The 18,392-nt window shown below is 37.3% G+C and overlaps 3 protein-coding genes across 8 annotated transcripts; 2 read left to right on the forward strand and 1 right to left on the reverse strand.

Moving 5' to 3' along the window:
* The first annotated feature begins 617 nt into the window (after window positions 1-617).
* LOC112274042 (uncharacterized) lies at window positions 618-5,794 on the forward strand. Of its 5 annotated transcripts, XM_090245821.1 has the most exons (7): window positions 618-718; window positions 937-1,682; window positions 2,424-2,879; window positions 3,972-4,376; window positions 4,488-4,541; window positions 4,745-5,124; window positions 5,279-5,794. In XM_090245821.1, exons 2-7 carry the CDS (start codon window positions 1,650-1,652, stop codon window positions 5,574-5,576), a joined length of 1,626 nt encoding a protein of 541 aa, XP_090101947.1. In that variant the 5' UTR covers window positions 618-718; window positions 937-1,649; the 3' UTR covers window positions 5,577-5,794. The 5 variants fall into 5 exon arrangements, with proteins under 5 accessions (XP_090101947.1, XP_024358952.1, XP_024358953.1 ...); XM_024503184.3 differs by lacking the exon at window positions 618-718 and having other exon boundaries at window positions 725-1,682; XM_024503185.3 differs by lacking the exon at window positions 618-718 and having other exon boundaries at window positions 725-1,682; window positions 5,294-5,794.
* A 2,388-nt stretch (window positions 5,795-8,182) lies between these two features.
* Window positions 8,183-10,981, reverse strand: LOC112274445 (bifunctional nitrilase/nitrile hydratase NIT4B). Its single transcript, XM_024503957.3, has 5 exons — window positions 10,557-10,981; window positions 10,243-10,422; window positions 9,770-10,063; window positions 8,942-9,226; window positions 8,183-8,754 (listed from the first exon to the last, which is right to left on the reverse strand). Exons 1-5 carry the CDS (start codon window positions 10,687-10,689, stop codon window positions 8,603-8,605), a joined length of 1,044 nt encoding a protein of 347 aa, XP_024359725.1. The 5' UTR covers window positions 10,690-10,981; the 3' UTR covers window positions 8,183-8,602.
* A 2,235-nt stretch (window positions 10,982-13,216) lies between these two features.
* On the forward strand, window positions 13,217-14,741 carry LOC112274446 (uncharacterized). 2 transcript variants are annotated; one of them, XM_024503958.3, is made up of 2 exons: window positions 13,217-13,832; window positions 14,282-14,741. In XM_024503958.3, exons 1-2 carry the CDS (start codon window positions 13,530-13,532, stop codon window positions 14,393-14,395), a joined length of 417 nt encoding a protein of 138 aa, XP_024359726.1. In that variant the 5' UTR covers window positions 13,217-13,529; the 3' UTR covers window positions 14,396-14,741. The 2 variants fall into 2 exon arrangements, with proteins under 2 accessions (XP_024359726.1, XP_090101761.1); XM_090245635.1 differs by having other exon boundaries at window positions 13,223-13,832; window positions 14,159-14,292.
* Window positions 14,742-18,392: the final 3,651 nt, after the last annotated feature.

Here is an 18,392-nt window from a genome sequence, read left to right on the forward strand (position 1 = left end):
TTTCTGGGGGTGAGGAGAAGTCCCCATTAGTAGCGGCAGGAAGGCGTTGGCGAAACCTCACGAGCTCATGAAACACCGGTACCTGAGCTGCAGCGGCGTCTGTACTGAAGCCATTGATATATGTCTTAATATCTGGCTAAAATTGGGTATGAAACCCATTTGAAGCTTCGGATTTGTGCGCCAACGGGAGAGGAAGTGGTATATGAGATGAAGGGTGGAGATCGAGGTTGTGCGTGGCGATTCAGCTGGGGAATTGCACAGCGATGTCAGAGGGTGTGTGAACTAGGAGCCAAGCTGGAGAGTTTTTCTTCTAAATAGGCTGAGTGGCAAACTGCGACGTTCGCGATAAGCATATGGAACACATTCCTCGGGAGATTACAATGCGTTAAAATATGATAGGCAATTATCGAGTACCCACAAAAGAAAGTATTCCGTGCAGCAGCGGTGGACGGTTTTGGATTGGAAATTGGAGCAAGACCTTGACTTCACGTGGGGTACGTGTGGGCACAGAATCATCGAATCTGAAGGATGGGTTGCATTGGTCAAAACCGTATCAACCACGTGATACATTTTGACACGTCCTCTCTGCACCTGTCTGCAGCATTAAAATACAAATGCTAATAGTACCTCCGTCCAAAACTTCCCTTTCGTCAGATCCACCGTAAATGCTACGTTGCTCTGTCATCTCCGGAAGCATTTCGTTGCTGCCATAATGTTGGTGTGTAACTACAAAGCCGTGATCTTTTTTCGAAGTAGACCATACCATTTTCGTACGAGGGGAACTTCATGTCCAGATTGAAACTTTCAAAGTTAACATTATTTCTCCGTTGGTTTGTTGTCCAGGTTCGCTGTGCGCATGAATGTTGGATCTTTATTGCCATTTGCATGTGACAACAGTATCTTGGTCTGAACAGTGGCGTATTTAAATTTCTACAGGGAGAACTTAATTCCACTAGTGGCTTCGATGAGTAGCTGTGCATGAGCGAAGCATTTTGGCTCTTCATCAATAGTCATTGCCGGTCCCACTCTCACCTCTGCATCGTGAGTTCGTTCTGAGAACCAATCTTCAGTGACTATGAACATAACTGTGTTTGAATCAAAGCTCTTGATGCTGTGTTAGGGTTGACGAGTTTGGTGTAAAGATTGTGAAGACAAGTTCCAAGTAGCTCCGAGTGCGACTTCGCAGCTTAATTAGTTGGTCCAACTGATACTCTATTAGAAATAGATATTTGATTGCAAAAAAGTCGTGATAATTTGTTAAGTGCCGCTCTAGAGTTAAGTACGTCATGCAAACAAACTCCAGAAGATAGGAGTTTTTGCTGTCGGTGGTTATGCCATCGGTCTGAAGTCAGCACTCAACCGAGCGAGAGCATGGACCCGCAGTCCAAGGAACAGATAATTGAATAGATCACATTTGGTTGTCTTTGACTTCTTAAGCTTCAGCCGGCGACAGCAATGGCATCAGGCTGTCTCCCAGTTCCACCATCATCGATGATGGCAGCCTCCTGAGTCTGATGGAAGGAGTGTTTTAATGTTCTGAAGACATGATTCGCATCTGGTGTCCATCAAGGAACATTCTGGAGACAGGATAATGTAGCCCGCTTTGTGGAGGCAACGATTAGAGTCGCACCAACAGGGGCGAGCCTCAAATGAACCTCAACGACGATGAAGTTGCAGCTGTGGTACAGTTGCTGATCCTAGCTTTTCCTTGCTTTGATGTTGCTCATTTTGGAGTTAAGCATGGAGATATGTGAAGGTTCGAGATAGCATATGCTCTCATGATTAAGCGCTTATTGCACAGCCTGAAGTAGGCTAGGGTTTAATGTAATCTAATTGAACCGAAATCCGGCAATGATCACTGGTCCCTCTGCGGGTCACTTCGAATGCACTGCCTGCCGCTCTCCCACAGCACTTTAGTTTAGGGAATATGTGTAAATTTTCTTGCAATTTGTTGCAAACTGGTGCCAGAGATATGTAAGGCTTCCCAAGTTTCCTTTTAGAAGCGAATTGTTGAGCACTACCGTGTCAGAAACCTCGTAGGTTGAAGGCACTGCAGCAGATTGGCTCATTGTAATGGGTTTGATTCGGTGAAACCCGCTTGGTGATGGGCCACAGATTGAGGTGCAAGACACTTGCAATGCAGTAGGGTACTTAACGATGCTGAGCTGGACATACAACTCTTCCTTCATGATTATGCGCATTTATTCCTGATCTGCCGTTCTGAACTAGCTCAATGCAGTAATGGTAGTGGCGGCAACAGTCTACCTTTGCGGTTCTTTTGCACAGAACATCAACTTTTTCCAGATCTCTCGTATTTCACGCTGACCCTTGGGATAGCTGAAAGTATGAATATGACGCTGATCAAGACCCTATATTTTCTTTTTTCACGACACAAAATTGACGTCTTCCAATCTGCCTGTCAGGAAAAGGAGTCTAGCAAACGAGAAATTGACGATGTTGAACCAAAACTACCGATCGCAGGTACTGGTTTTTCGAAGCTTCCAGTCACACACAGTAGCTTCGTTGCGGCTAACTTTCTCTCTTTGGACAAGTTCGGAGCAGTATTAGGCCCCGAAGATGAAAGACCTAACCAAAACACGGTAGACTTCAGCACTGGATCGTTTACTACGTTCGAATACAGCGCTCGACGGAGCAAGTATTCTCAAGCAGTGGCGACGCTTTCAGCAGATTCTCCTTGGAGCGAGTACATTGAAGACTTCGAGAACAAAGGAACAAGGATCTCCAGTGCTGGGCAATCTGATTATCAAGATCCGATATTCTACTCTACTAGACCTAGATCTTGTACACTAAAAGAAAGAACGCCAACAAGCAGTGGATTTGAACCACCACCAAAACGTTTCTACACATCAGCTGAACATGTGAGTTTCCTATCTCTTCAAGAATGCTAGATAATCTGGACAATGGATGTTGAGTTCTTAAGGCATGTACAAATGTGTTTAAGACCACTAAATACTGTGCTTGAAGCATACAATATTCATGCACACAGCGAAAATGAATGTGAGACGGGTTAGAATAACTATGATCTTTGAGGAAGAGCAGAAGCCGGATGTCTGAAGCGACACTATAAATGTAGTACTACAAATGTACCACAAATGTCATGGTACGAAGGCCCACATGATCGTGATGAGTTAACGCTAGAATCTGTGGAAGCTGACGAATGCCTCAACAATATGGATGAGAGAAAAGGCAGTTCATCAGACTAGGGTTAGTACTGAACGATTGTAAGTATTGATGTTACAGTTTAATTTTCTACTTCAGGCATTGGTTTAAAAGGAGGAAATTTCTTTTGTCATTTTTACACCGCGAGAAGTTTTCAGTGGCATAAGTGACGTTACTCTCGATTTTTACTGCGTCCGACTGTTCACTTGAGCTGCAATCACAAAGACGAATAGAAAGTTTTTGAGCTCTCCGATCTGATCTCGAACGCCGTCTGTATATCAGTGCGTACGTCCATGCTTAATGAACATTATAACCTGAGTGACCTGAGTGAGAACATTAGAGCACAAGGTGGGAAACCGTCTTGAAGACAGTGATTGTTTCCAAGGGGTCTAGAAATTTTATTGTGTTGTAAACAATGAAGTGGAGTATTTAAGTTGACTCAATCAAGCGGTAAACAATTGCAAGCTCTTTCTGGGCAGTCATAGTAGTCCAAACGTTCTTCGCGTGCGGTATAGAAAATCCCATGGTAGAATTTTCCTCCTTACCGCACACTAGACTTTTATTTTATTTGCATTTGCATTTGATCACGCCGCTAGAGGTATGGTAATCGGGATGGTGCAGGAGGAAGTGTGTTAGCCACTGTAGGCTCCTTGGCTGCTTGTCTGTTCCCTGTCCACGAAAGTGGATATTTATACATCTGACCCTCTAAAACACCTTATGACTTCCCAAGATAATCTCCCTATTTCGGGTGCTAATTCACTTGAGAAATTTTCCTTCTTTGTCCAGAGCAGCATGTAGGAGAAACACATGTAGAGCCAGGACTCCCTCAAAATGATCTTGCAGTAGCATACCGTGATGTGCTCGAGCATGGTGTCGATGTTGGATCGTTGCTCAGGGCTCGTTCCAGGTGCGACTCTGATCTCGCAGGGGCAGAAACAACACGCACTCCAGCCGTGCGCTTCAATGTTGAAGGAACTTTATTGCCTCCAGTATCATCTCATTCGTCACAGATTTACGAACTAATCGCACCGAAAGATCTTCCAAGGTTACCACCCATGGTTCCAGGAAGCTCAGACGATGCAGGGCACTCTCGAGAGTCGACTGACCAGGACCTTGCGAGGATTAACTATAGATTTGCTTCTTCGAGTTTAGAATCATCCCTACTTCAGCGCATGGAAGAAAGAGAGAGAGTGCAGGTATAACCTGATTCTAATTATTGACAAGAATCGTGACATCATCTTCAAATCTTATGCAGTAATGCCTTACTTATAGAAACAGATACATTCATAAAATGCTTTTGCCAACAGATCGATGAAGCTCATGGAGAAAATCGAGTCCCTTGTCATGTCGTATCACCAGAGGTCGGTATTACTGCATCTGCTCTAATCTAATTGATATTTAGAGGTTTGGTCCATTCTAGAAATTCATGGTGTCTACTGATTTAAGCCCTTTTCTGTTTCATCAAAAGCGATTGTGGGGAATAAATACACAGCTGATCGGTTCAGTCAGGAGAAAATGAAATGCAACTAATGGATGTGACCTCCTTTGTTGTAAATCTGTGTAGGACCTAATATGGGGAAGTGTAAAGAATTATTGCGGCATGGTGCTAGATAGAGAAACCAGGGCCCTTCTGGGCACTGCTGTGCTTTTCGTGCCGCCTGATACAAGAAGATCAGGATCTTCTGCACTCCAGAAATCTGCCTGGGTGACTTGTGTGGGCGTAGTGGAAGGTCGCACTGAGGTTCTTATAAAAAATAGCAAGGGTGGCATCCATGTGGCACAGCTTATGCTAACCAGCACAGCCCTAGGATTAGCCCTATACAGCGTTCACTCTTGGCAGGGAACATTCGCACTAGCCTTCCTGAGTAGAGTGGCTGGGCCGTCTGGTCTACCACACCGACTCTTCGTTGACGTCGATCGCAACGACCGAGTTTATGTAATCGGGTAGCACACTGCACTTCTGAATCTCCGAAATTTTTACCATCGTGATGAACACCAAGATATTTTGAGTTTTGAACTTCGTCTCTCAAAGTTCAGATGTTTTGAAGGATATACATCAGAACTGCAATTTCATTAAGGTAACATGTTGGTGCGAAAGTTTATGTTGCTACAGATACGAGGAGCCTTGGGAGTCTGAGTCAAAGACGGTCTCAGATGTGAGAATTCGACCAGGAAGAATAAACGATGCTGGGAGGTACGCAATCGTTGAGATCGACTTCACATCTGGGCTCTTGGGCGGTTCTATCAGTTCTCCAGCGGGATTCAGAGGTGGGCTGGTAGTTCGAGCAGATGGGCTTCTAGCAGGACTGGTGACTGGTGAGATCTTGGGCAGCCACCCAACCGATATAGATTTTTCTTACGCTTATAATATTTACTCTCTTCTTTCGGAGCTGTAAGATGAACTTTCATAGCTGGAGCAGATATAACAGATATACAGATATCCTGTGAATAACTGAATTTTTTGTTAAACAAATATGGCTCCACGGAAGTTGAACGCTTGTTGAAGGGGCGCTTGCAAGGTGTCTGGAGCCGATGTAGACTCCAGAAGCTGGAAGCTTATCGCAAAGTTCTGTTACCCACCATCAAGTATAATAATTATTATATGTTACAAGAAGTGGGAAATTTCGGTGACAACTTGTTCAGTGTCTAGTTTAATTCTTCCCTATAACTGCATGCATGTCACGTAGCAAATGCGCTCAACTCAAATGGAAACGAATCTGATTGAATATATACTGCAGCTTGATGGAAGTGTGAAACTAGTATGAGATGCATTCTAACCTAGTCTGAACAGTTATTCTCATTCAATATACACACCCTCCTGATGAAAGTTCAATAAGAAAATGGGACGTGACACGAGATACACAGTTGACCACAAAGTAGAATCGTACACTTGCAGTATTTATTTCAAGCCCATAAGTATGTGCCCTCTCATTATTAATTAGCAGCGAAATGGTTTTTCTCGGTTATCTCCTTGGGTTTTACATCATGAAGCCAGATTTCGAATTCTGATTTCTCTTTAAGAGTCCAATTATACTTAGTCAGTTCCTCGTTTAGCAAGTCTGATTAATCCAAACTGCGAGTTTTCCCCTCGCATTGCATCGGTTGTCACTAATCTAGCATCAGGGCGAGTTTGGGTACTCCAAGATATATTCTCCCTGAGCATCCTCCTCGATATGTCGGGAATTCAGAGCCTCCTACGTTGCGAGGACTTGGAAGTAGCCAAGAACGTAAAACTTCAGAGTTTCTAAAATCATAAGTTTTGAACTTTCAAGGCTAAGCAGAGCATGTTCAATTACAAAATGAGGGTACTTGTAGATCTAGGAAAGAAATGAGCTGCAACTAGGTCACGAAACACTGGACCTGGCGTGACAACTAACCAAGCCGAGTGGTTATCACACAGCAAGACGAAGATTAGACTTACGAAGCCCACAGCAGCAGAAGTAGATCTCAGGCACGTCTTTGCTGACATCCTGCTCGGTAAGAAACTGAGTCTTTCCCAACAGAATGCTGGTGTTTGGTTGAGCAGTTGGATGGACCAGGCTTTGAAACCTGTACGAGTACTCGTCGATCTCAAGCAAGTTAGCTATAAAGCATAGACTTCATTCACCCAGTTTTACAGAAGATAGACCCACTGAGAAGCACTGTAAGAAGAGATCCTCTATTGTAGGACAGCTTATAGGCATCGGAGTTGTCAACCGGACCTAACTTCACTACCGTTCTATAAGTAGTTTTCCGGCACCTCTCCAGTACATGGAACTGTTACTTATACTAATATTCAATATAACAAAAAATATGCGATTTTAATAAACAAAAATAATATTATTAATATTTTTAATCTTTAAAATAAAAAGCTATGCAATTAAAAATTACATATCTTGACTTTTTTATTCATCAACTTAGATATATAATTGTATTTATTATCAATTGTAAACTTTTCCAACCCTATCAATATTTTGAATATTTTTTAGTTTTTAATATTATAAAACCAATGGTCATAATACTACTTGGTGAAAATTTCACTTATATGCTGTTAAACTAACATATTCAACACTAGTGTTAGATGTTTGTTTCTTATCTTCAACCTAATTTTCTAATTTTTTATGTTTAAATCATTTATTTTTCTAATATTTTTTTTATAGAGCTTTTGATGTTTTATTTCTTTAATTTCAATTTGATAGGATGGTATTTAGTTATCTATTTTACTTGGTCATAAATTGTATCTTTTTTGGTTTCTTTCTCTTTTTCTTTTTTTTTTCTTTCACCAAGCATCTTTATAATTATATTTTTAAAAAATCAAATTAACATTAAGAATTACAAATAATTTCTTGCAAATTCATTCTTTAGTTCTATCAAAGTATGTGATTATGTATTTATTAACTCTATTATTTTTTTGGCAATCACATTGGTTCTTGATACACCTTTTAAATTTTTAATGGTACTCTTATATTTAATCATATATATATATATATATATATATACATATGATTTATTATTATATATTAAGGACATAATAATTAATTCTTGTAATTTAAAATACTTTTCTACTACAAAAAATATTATTATTTTTGGTTCTTAACAATTAATTTTAACATAAAAAACATCTTAAATATCTAGTTTTTTTGCTACTATATCAACCATTTTTTTACTTTATTATATTTTATTTTTAAACAAACATATTTTAATATTTGACACAACTGTAACATAGATTTTTGTCATCTAATAAATATATTTTTTAGAGTTAAAAACTTTTCTTTTTTTTGTAGTCAAAGATTAAATCTTTTATAAAAAGAAATTTATTACATAACAAATCTAAGACCTTTGCTATGAACTAATTTAATATGTTTTATTTTTTAATCTTATAGATGTATACCAATATAATATATTTTACAATAATTCACTTTCATCTTCTTCTTTGTTTATTATATTGTTAGTTGAAATCATAAAAAACTGTAATTTATATATCTATATATATATAGTAAAATCATAAAACATTATAAACAAATTAAAATAAAAACAATGGTTATAATTTTTTTTTATTGTTTCAATTTTTTAATGTAAATAATTATATCAACTACCAGATCTATTTCTCCTACTAGTAGAGAAGTTGGGCTAATCTCGAGGCCTACAAGTTGAACCCTGAACTAAAATTTAATGCAACAAAAATAAGATCTGTAATGGTTTCAAGGCAAAGGAAGTGTACCATCTATTATTTCCAACCCAACTTTCAACGTCCTTGAACATTCTTGAGACATTGCACGAGCACTGTTTCGTGGCCAACACAGTTGCTTGAAACATGCTCGAAAAGACTTCCGAGGTCTACAGTAATTCTCTGCGAGCTTCTCCCAAAACCAACAGCTATGTTTGTTACACAACTCCATTAACTAACAGTTGTGACAAATATTTCAACTTTTTCATGTATCAATCATGTCTTTCCTCCCATAGGTGACAGTAGATCCGAAGTGAAAGTAACGGGATGACACGGTTGGTCTCGCACTATCAAGCTCAGCACATCCGGGCGAGAGTAGTGCCCAACAACGTCGAAATCAAACTTGGCTCTTACAATGTCTGTCATGTCTGCAAAACAGGAAAGAAGTTTCATGAGAAGGAAAAATGCAATACATAAAAGGATATCTAACTCTCAATATAAAAATTAAAAGAAAGAAAAAAAAAAACACTTGTCTGAATGGTCTAGTTGAACTTGTGAAGAGTTCCATAGTGTTTTTTAAGAGTTGCATCATGGCCAAGTAATGCGAGCACTTACCAAGGTCCGCTGTAATTAGAGCTTCCCCATCAAAATTTGGGCCAGCAAGAATAGTCCCAGCAGGGGAGATGATGACGCTGCCTCCTGCACAAACAACTTCTTCTGGGCCGGGTTCAGTCTCTCCGAGCCCGCTGTATATGTACTCTGGCGCAGGAGGATAGTCGTGCCTCCTGCAAAATTGGTTCGCTGAAAGCACAAAACAACCCCCTTCTAATGCGATATGGATCATGGAGGCTTGCCATGAGCGCCTGGCATCCGCTGTTGGTGCACAGTAAAGCTCTATACCTGCACGCCACACAGAAAAAAACCTTGATTGTCCATGTTTCATTTCATACAGTATGTGGTGTCGAAGGTTTTGTTTCCTTAGCATTTGAATGGGCGAAGCACGCCCTTAGAAGATCATGATCGTTTAAGAAAATCGTTGCGAAGCTTTAAAATTGTAGTAATGCTTATTGTAGACAAGACAGATCAAAAGCAAAAGACGTAGAGGTGGCAGCTGCTCCTCGCAGTAATGACCGGAGTGGTAGAAGGATATGTATGCTCAAAGTACATCAGAAGGATAGAGAAAATGAGGATAGAGTACAAGTAAAGAAAAGGACTAAATCAAACCAAAATGAACACGGCCAGCGATCCTTAGTTGGTCAGTTGCAGAAGCTTGAAGAGGTTCAGTTTCAATGATGACGAAAAGGACAAACTACGCTGAAGAAGCCCGACCACGGCAAACACGAAAGAAGCACGATTTCTAAGAACCTGTAACACGTCAGAAAGACAAATCCTACAAAATTGCTGTAAAATATTAAAAACAACATGTAGGCTAGATCATCATACCCTTTCCATACATGGCAGTCCGCAGAAGGGGCATACGATTCTCCCAGCAGATGACTGCCCCCAACTTTCCAACAGACGTGTCAAACACTGGGAGCGTAGATCCGTCTCCGAAGCCCCAGATGAGACGCTCGGACGCAGTTGGCATTAACTTGCGGTGCTTCCCAAGATACTCACCCCCAGAATCAAAGAAGACTACCGTGCAGTATAAAGTACCCCCAGCTCGTTCGATAACTCCCATGACAAGAGACAGTTTGTATCTGCCCGCCAAGGCTGCAAGCCTGTCCGTTTCCGGACCTGCACAGTATCATGCCCTCGCAAGCATCAGCAAACATTCCACTTGTTACATTTGTTTCTCTCCCACCATTAAAGCGTCGCCATTTCAAAGTCCACTCGTTCGATCCTCGTAGCTGCGAAGTATTGAGCAAGGGCCAAAGAGTGCAGCGCGAAACAGGGGGGGGGGGGGGGGGACTCACCAGGGACATCGATTGCCGAACCATGGTATTTCCGAAAATCTTCCTTCCCCTTGGGAGTGCGGGTACCAATCACGACTCCGAAGGTATTTCCTCGCGGATACCCACCAATAAACGCCTCAGGAAACACCACCAGCTGAGATCCTTGAGCAGCTGCGTCCGCAATTAGCCTCTCCGCCTTCTCTGAAACCACCAATCACACTCAATTCTCAACAATTCAATCAAAAAATACTCTCCACGGCCCCATTGCTGATGATACACGTCCCAACACAGAACTCAACATCAAAATCGCAGAATAAGCGCAAAATTCTACATACCCAGAGTAGCCGGCGTGTCGTAAAAAATAGTAGACGCCTGCACCACCGTGGCTCGCACGGAGCGCGTCCCAAGAGCCATACCCATCTCTACCTCCGCAATCACAGCCTCCTTCGACTCCGCCATCTCTATCATTTATCAAAATTCAGCAGCCAAATCCCTCCAAACTCTCACAAAAACCGAAACCTCAACAACCCCTCAAGGGTCTCACACACACAGTCTGCTGCCGACTCAGCTGATCCCAACGCCACATCCAGCCCTAAAGGCACATTCAATTCTGCAAACCTCCAATTCCAAACCACGTTCGTTGTAAACGCTACATTCTCACAGGATCAAAAGCAGTCTGCAAACATTCTTCGTGACGACACTGCCGAGGATTACACAGCCCCATCAAACTCTCCAGCATCGCCTCTTCCTCCACCTCCGCCATGCCGCACTGACGAAGATTCTCCCCCGCTCCCTTTTGCGTTTTCCGGTCATTGACTTTTACTTTTCCCCATCTGCTTTTCCGTTTCCTTTTACTTTTGCTGAAACGCACACATGTACTTGAGAAAGAGGGTGAATGCGTGAACTGCACAATAGATGTGTTTTTTCAATTGATCAAACCCTATTTTTCTGTTTTTGCTTGAAAAAAAGTCCCTTCAACTATCCCCCCCCCCTCCCAAGCTAACTTTCACAGAAGTCAGTCGAGTATCAATAGTTTTTTGTAAACTGTGGGTCCATAGCATTTTTTATTTTTATTTTTATTTTCATGGTGCTATGTTGTAGAGCCAATACAATGTCTCTGAGAAGGTCCAACATGTTGAGCGTCGAAGTGAGGATACATTCCACAAAAAAACTTGAAGGATGTGAAACGATGGGCACTTGTCGGGACTTGAACCCATATTTACAAGTTTGGGTTTCACCCAAAGTACCCAAAAAATGCAGTGATGTCCAATTTGGTGCAAGTCGGAGCCCAATGTGGAATTGGAGGATAAGCGACCTTGAAGTTGATGTGAATCACATGTTTGAGGAAACAGCTAGTTTGCATATTGATGTGTATCACCGAGGCTCTGCTTTGGGTACATTGTTGGGATACACAACAATTCCATTGACGTTTGAGTTTAATGAAGGAAGAGATGGAGCCGGGAAGACGGTTCATCGGTTGCTCTACCTCAAATCTGGTGAAGAGCGAGGTAGCGTTGCGTTGTCTATTGCAATCTATAAGAAGAACCCACAAGATTTGAAGCCCTTTGGTGTTGCTTTTGCAGCTGGGTATTTGCAGACGAAGCAAGGTATTCCAGTTTGGAAGCAATGTTCAAACAATGTGGATCATTTGCGTTATGTTAATGCTTTAGTACAAAGTCATAAAAATACAGTTAGTGAGGGTTTAAGAAATCAAAAGATTTTGACGAGGAAGAAGAGTGGCACCAGAGGGATAGAGGAGAAGGCGTTTTTTGTTTACAACAATAGAATTTGTAACGAAGTGGGTTTTAGAGATGATACTGAAGCTTAGGAAAGAGTTCTTCTTTGAATTGTTGTGAATATACTACTTTCTGTTAAATAAAAAGTGTGTGACAGTGTAGTTGTAAATTAGGGCTACATAGTACTTACATAAATTTTGTAGACACTTCAACCTGCATTTTTTTTTTAAATAAAAATAAATAAATTTCAAGAAAATGCAGGTTGAAGTAGTTGATGTTGGAATTGATTTGTAATACACTTGTTACATGAGATCTCACTTGTTTCCATTGAATTGAATTACGTTTTCTGATTACCCAAAACATAGCTTCAGAATATTACTTTTAGAAAGATATCACGCTTTTATTAGAAATTATGATACTGTAGTTTTGTACAATTTAAATATTTACTTGAGATCATATTTTTTTGACAGATCAAGATGATGGTTTGAAAATCACAGACTGTAACTTATAAAATAATAAAAAATATCTTGAAAAACAAAATTGCAACCCTTTTTTTATTTTTTTTTGTTCAGTTCTGTCTCATGAATTTATTCTTACATTGAATTTACATGTACTAAAATTTACTCTTGACGTTCTCAAAATATGTTTTTCTTACTATGATGATTGAAAATAAATATACGTGTAGCTTTAAAAGTACCTGTTGATGCACAGCGTTCATTTGTGCAACGTAATCTCTAGATCCATTCAAAATAATCTACCAGAAATGGAGCATTTTTTGTAAGAGCCTTCATCTCAATTTTCAAATAAACTTGATTATGAGATAGAATGGAAAATTTATACGATCCTTGATTTGTGTAGTCAACTATTTGATGATTGAAAAAGAAAAGAAAATTAAAGTAAATTTATGGAAAAAAAAGAAAAACTTTTTCTTCACAAATATCAGTTAATGTTTTTAGTAAATACATAAATTCATGTCATACATATTATTTAAATCCCGAAATTCTTAAATCAATCGAAACTTACGAGATAAAATAAAAAAAATAACACCAACTTAAGTAGATTCAAACCACCTCTTTAGCAAAAAAATTACCTACAAACCAGAAATCCATGAAAGTGTTCCATATTGAAGTGTGGCTGGGTGTGAACGGAGTCCAGAGATGCGATATTCTAGGAAAATTCCCTGTCATAATGTTCACGAATCCTGTGTGGGTAGGTGTGAAAAGCGCCCAGCGACACGAGAGGAAGCCCGAGCTTCGAATGGCTATGGCGTTCTACACTTTCCGAGCGAGCGTCGGAGAGCCGTCAGGCGCAACGTCGGGTCAGCAGAAACGAATTCGAGAATCGATGCGGAAACCCAGCTCAGGTTTTCGTTACTCTTATTGTCATACTGCAGAAGCATGCGAGTCTGGTTTCACCTGAGTAGGGCACGCTCTCTCCGCTACTTGTGAGCTTCATTGCAGAGCGAGCGAGCGAGTGAGCAAGAGGGAGAGGGAGAGAGAGAGAGAGAGAGAGAGAGAGAACATCAACGGCGCGGTTAGGGAGAAGCCCAAGAGATAATTGTGCACGGTGGTGATGGATGGCAGTGCGGAGAGGCAACGCGTGGCCTGGTGCCAGCAGCCGTTTCACTCAAGCTACATCAAGCTCAAGGATGTGGGCTTGAGTAACGCGGTTTCAATTGCCCCGCCCATGGAAGAGCCACAGTGCAAGCCGGTGCTGAGGAGCGGAAGATTCGTGTTGGGTTGCAAGCATTTTGCTGAAACGGATATTAGATCGAAGGCCCATGGGGCGTGTGAGTTTTGCGTCGGTGCAAAGTTGATTGAACAGGCGTCACGTAGCAATGAAGCCGTCTCGTTTCTCGACATTGATAAGCTGCTAGTATGTCACAATATCACTGATTTTGCAGCTCTGTAGATGAGCTCTTGCGACCATTTGCTGTCTTGTTCGATAATTGGGTTTTCGTCAGACGAGAGGAATGAAGTTGTTTTGCAGTCCTGGTCGTGATGTTTGAATCTGCTAGATTCCACGCTCTGAGATGCTCATCCCTTGTTCCCGAAATCCCAAATCTATAAGGTCATTAATGCTTCACGGTCCACATTAGGCCGAGCTGTACAACTGCATGCCTCCAATAGTTGTGCAGAATAGAAATTTAGCCAACAAATAAGAATTCCTTCACTTACTGTGTCAAACTCACCTAAAATCAGATGTCAGAGACAAAAGACAAAAAGAAATAGGCCACCGACTCTTGTGGCATAGCAGAAGCACCAGTAGCGGGATGCTTGTTTATCTCTTGGACCCATGAATGGAATAATGCCTCTCTTGTGCAGCGCAATTATCACGCGGGTCGCGAAGAAATGGCTGAAACACTCCACCAACACGAGGCAAACAACATGGAGACGTGGATCTTGAGGATGAGGACACCAGACACACCCCAAAACTAAATCACACAGCGGCATCTTTCTCTGCTCACTAGAGTGAAATTGCAAAACGAGTGCCCCAGCGATTGCAGAACGATGTCGCATGTTTTGACTACAAAACAAAAGCTCTTGATGCCCAGAAACATGCAGCGCTGCTGGCACCGCGACGCACTAGTAGACTCTGGCGACTCGCGCAAGCAAGTAACACGTGTTGTCACCAGCATTTAGGGTTTAGGGTTTATACTTATTCGTGTACAATGGGTATTAGTGCAAATTTGTGTTGTTGAGTGCACAAACATTACCTATTAAATGAATTCTTTTTTTAAGAGAATATATTTTTACACAAAAAATAAAACATGATTGGTCTTCATTTTGTATTTATATTACTTATTGGTTTGTTAGAAGTTAATTTGGGTGTAACTTTACAACTTGTGGTTTTGACACAAATGGCTAATATTTGGAAAGCCAAAGTTAAATCCATGTTCATAGATATACAAAAGATGTTATTCATTTTTTGATGGATTACTTATGTTTGAACTTCTAGTAATTAATTAATTTCTAATATTATTAAGATTTTTTATTTTATATTTTTATTAAGAATATGTATTAAGAATTTGATAGAAATCTTAACTAAAAACCATAGAAATTTTACTATTTTTTTAATATATATATATATATATATATATATATATATAGCTATTTGTGCCCTACATTTGTGATGTAGGGCACAAAAAAATTATAAAACAATCTAATGTACAAATAGTAAATTGAAGGTCTTTCTCCAAGTTATACATGGATTTTTATTTGTTAACAATTTCTTTGATTTTGGCCAATGAAAAGGTTTCATTATGTCTAATATACCATACAAAGTATAGAATAAACCACATAAAGGCCAATGAAAAGATTTCATTATAGAACTAATAAACCACACAAAGTCCATTTGTCAAATTCTTGTTGGCCTAAAATGGCCTCAAAGCTCAAAAAAAAAAATAAATAAATAAAAAATAATGTATCTTGTAAAATTGCATATCCAATTACTTCTCCATCGTAAAATACACAGTCAAACTTCTTTCTTGTCTTAGTTCCAATGAGTTGGATACCTTCTTTTTGCAAAACAAGTCTTCTAAGAACTAGTGATATAACTCTCATTCTCCTTTGAGATTGGCTTGATTTTGAATCACTTCATTTTTGAAGCAATCTTACATATTAACGGTTTACTTTCTAATGAGCTATGGCTACTTCCCTGTCTATCACCTTTAATCTTAGATACAAGAGTCTTTGATGATGTATCTTTCTTTGATCTTTGCCTATCTCTCTTCAAAGCAGGTTGCTTAGTAGCATTCTTCTCCTTTGATGAATGAGATTCAGAAGCTTTGTACTTGTTATCTTTTGACTTTTTGAATGTTGCCTTCGTAGGCAACCTTGAAGATTTTGATGTTTTTGTTTTCTTCTCTAATTTTTCCTTAGTTGGTTTCTTTTAAAGGATAGAATTTCTTCTTTTAGCTTTCTTTGCAGAATTAAATAAAAAATAAAAAGTTGAATAAGAATATTTTGACCTATTTAGTGGAGTTGAGAATAAGTGCATAATCACAATTAAGAAGAGAGGGAAATTATTGTAAATCTTCATTAAGAAAGATAATAGTCTCATCTTATGGAGTCACTATTGGTTTCAAGAATAGCTCTCTTATTAGTATTTGTAACTTTCATTGTCTTTGCTTCACTATAACCATTGCCACAAAGAAAAAAAATAAAAATAAAAATAAAAAATACAATTAATTAGTAATAAAATGTGCAAAATAATAATGATGATAACAATGAACCCTTGAACATAGAACAACAATGAGAAACTATAAAGTTAATTACGAAGGGTAGATATTGTCATTATCTTGCTTAATTTCCTTCTTACTGCTTTGATGCTATGACTAGCAATCCACAACATAAAATTCCTTGTAAATTCCCCATGATCAATGATAAAATGCCATGTAAACTCTTGACAAGATTATGTTTTTGATGAAAACAAAAAGAGGTGCATGCAATGAATAAGATCTACATTTTGTCTCCACTAAACATGAAATTTTGTGATAAAAACAAAGACCAAATGAATGCATGAAGGTACTGACTTTGCAATCCAAAGCTTTGTAAAACAACTTATAAAACGGCCTGTGAAGTTAGGAAAAGGTGAAAGTTTTTGATGAAAACAAAGACCAAACTATGCAACCATCAAAAACCACTACTTGTATCCTTGAATATTTTTAATATATAGATTTCTTAAATAAGTTATTATTAGCTTCTACACAATAGTAATGTTGTATTGGTACGTCATTCCAAATAATAAGAGCAACACTCTATAAAATATTTGTATAAAAATAATTATTTTGTATGATATAAAATTAATGTACATATAATAGAATTTAAAATTTGATTTGATTTGATTTTTTTATTTTATTTTATTTTATCATATATGATCTTTAAAAAATAAAAAATAAGTAAAAACTAAATCTATGATTTTAATCATCAAGTATACTATACCTTTGTATACAAAACATTGTTAATGTTTGAATTGAAAATAAACAATTTATCACTTCTTGTAGAAGTTATTGATAATTTCTTGCAAAATGTTTAGCAATCAAAATGCTTAGTAATCTTTAAGTAATTAAAAACTTCAAATAATCATTAGTAGATATAAAAGATAATTTTTTAATCTATATTAGCATTAATAAATATAATTTCATGATTGTATATTCTTACTTAACTTCAGAACATAAGAAAAAATAATTAGATAACTTACTATTATATTAACCATATTAAATATTATTCTATTAATTCTTATACAAGAGATTATATAATTATTTTTTTTTATTAATATTTATTCTTATTAGCTTTATAGAAATTAACAATAAAGTTGTTCATATCATTTTAATCAATAAATATAAACTTCATCAATTTTCCACTATTTTAAAAGTTTTATTTTTATATCAAAGAATAATATCAATAAATATATTGATAAATATATTTATAAAAAATATATTAAAATTTCAATATTTACACTATCTTTTCTAAAACCAATACGTATATTTGATTGTAATTTTGATGTTTTTATGACTTATTTCTTTTGATATATAATGAATTATCAACCAATGAAATAGAATACATAATTTGTTTTCAAATATTATTAGAATTTTGTATTATATAAATTAAAAATTAAAGTTTAAGTTGACTAATTGATTTTTCTAGTTTTTAGAGATCTTCTTTTATCAAAAATGTATATTTATGCATGATTTTATTGACAAAATTTTTTAGTTGAAGTTCTTTATTTAAATATTGAATATTTTGAAATATCTAAAAAAATTAAACAACTAACTTTAAAAATAAAATTCTTCAATTTTTTTTATTATTATTAGGGATTAAAATAAATTTCTTTTTTTAAATTGATGTTGTCTTCAACAATAAAGAAAATCAACCTTTATATTAAGATATATATTTTTTTAAAATTTAAATATTTTTCTTAATTTATTTTTTTAGCATTAAGATTTTTTTGCACTTTGATGTATAACTAATCTAAAAATCCATAAGTATTTTATGATAGATATTTCAGTAAGCTTTGCATCCATTTGATACTATAATGAGATAATATTTTATAATATCTTTATTTTTTTTCTATTTTTTATAAATTTTTTTACAGAATTATATTCTAAAATATAAAATATTTTGATATGATATTTGAAAAATCATTTGAAAGAATTAAAAAATGCTTATAAAAATAAAATTATTTAACTTAGTAAAATAATTACTTGTTTTTTTTATCTACTATAATAAAGGATATTGCTAATGCTATCTTAGTTTTTACTATTGCCACTACAACATGCCACCTACTTAACATATTTATTTAGTACTTTTTATTTTAAAAAAATCATATAGCTAAATTATATAATATTAATATTACTTAATTTAATTTTTTTATTGGAATAAAAAAAGCTTAGTTAATATTTTGAATAGATAGTAGATTGTTGTAACACAAGAA

This window comes from Physcomitrium patens, chromosome 21, assembly GCF_059467195.1.
Source record: "Physcomitrium patens ecotype Gransden chromosome 21, ASM5946719v1, whole genome shotgun sequence".
In the NCBI taxonomy this organism is placed as follows: Eukaryota; Viridiplantae; Streptophyta; class Bryopsida; order Funariales; family Funariaceae; genus Physcomitrium; species Physcomitrium patens.

Excerpts from the sequence above, each read along its gene's own strand:
- LOC112274445 (XM_024503957.3), bottom strand. The coding sequence starts at position 10,689 with ATGATAGAGATGGCGGAGTCGAAGGAGGCTGTGATTGCGGAGGTAGAG. Across the intron at positions 10,423-10,556 it reads CGACACGCCGGCTACTCTGG|AGAAGGCGGAGAGGCTAATT; the intron begins GTATGTAGAATT and ends TGGTGGTTTCAG. Across the intron at positions 9,227-9,769 it reads GACTGCCATGTATGGAAAGG|GTATAGAGCTTTACTGTGCA; the intron begins GTATGATGATCT and ends TGTGGCGTGCAG.
- LOC112274042 (XM_090245821.1), top strand. The coding sequence starts at position 1,650 with ATGAACCTCAACGACGATGAAGTTGCAGCTGTG. Across the intron at positions 2,880-3,971 it reads TCTACACATCAGCTGAACAT|CATGTAGGAGAAACACATGT; the intron begins GTGAGTTTCCTA and ends TGTCCAGAGCAG. Across the intron at positions 4,377-4,487 it reads AAGAAAGAGAGAGAGTGCAG|ATCGATGAAGCTCATGGAGA; the intron begins GTATAACCTGAT and ends TTTTGCCAACAG.
- LOC112274446 (XM_024503958.3), top strand. The coding sequence starts at position 13,530 with ATGGATGGCAGTGCGGAGAGGCAACGCGTGGCCTGGTGCCAGCAGCCG. Across the intron at positions 13,833-14,281 it reads TCGACATTGATAAGCTGCTA|CGCAATTATCACGCGGGTCG; the intron begins GTATGTCACAAT and ends TCTCTTGTGCAG.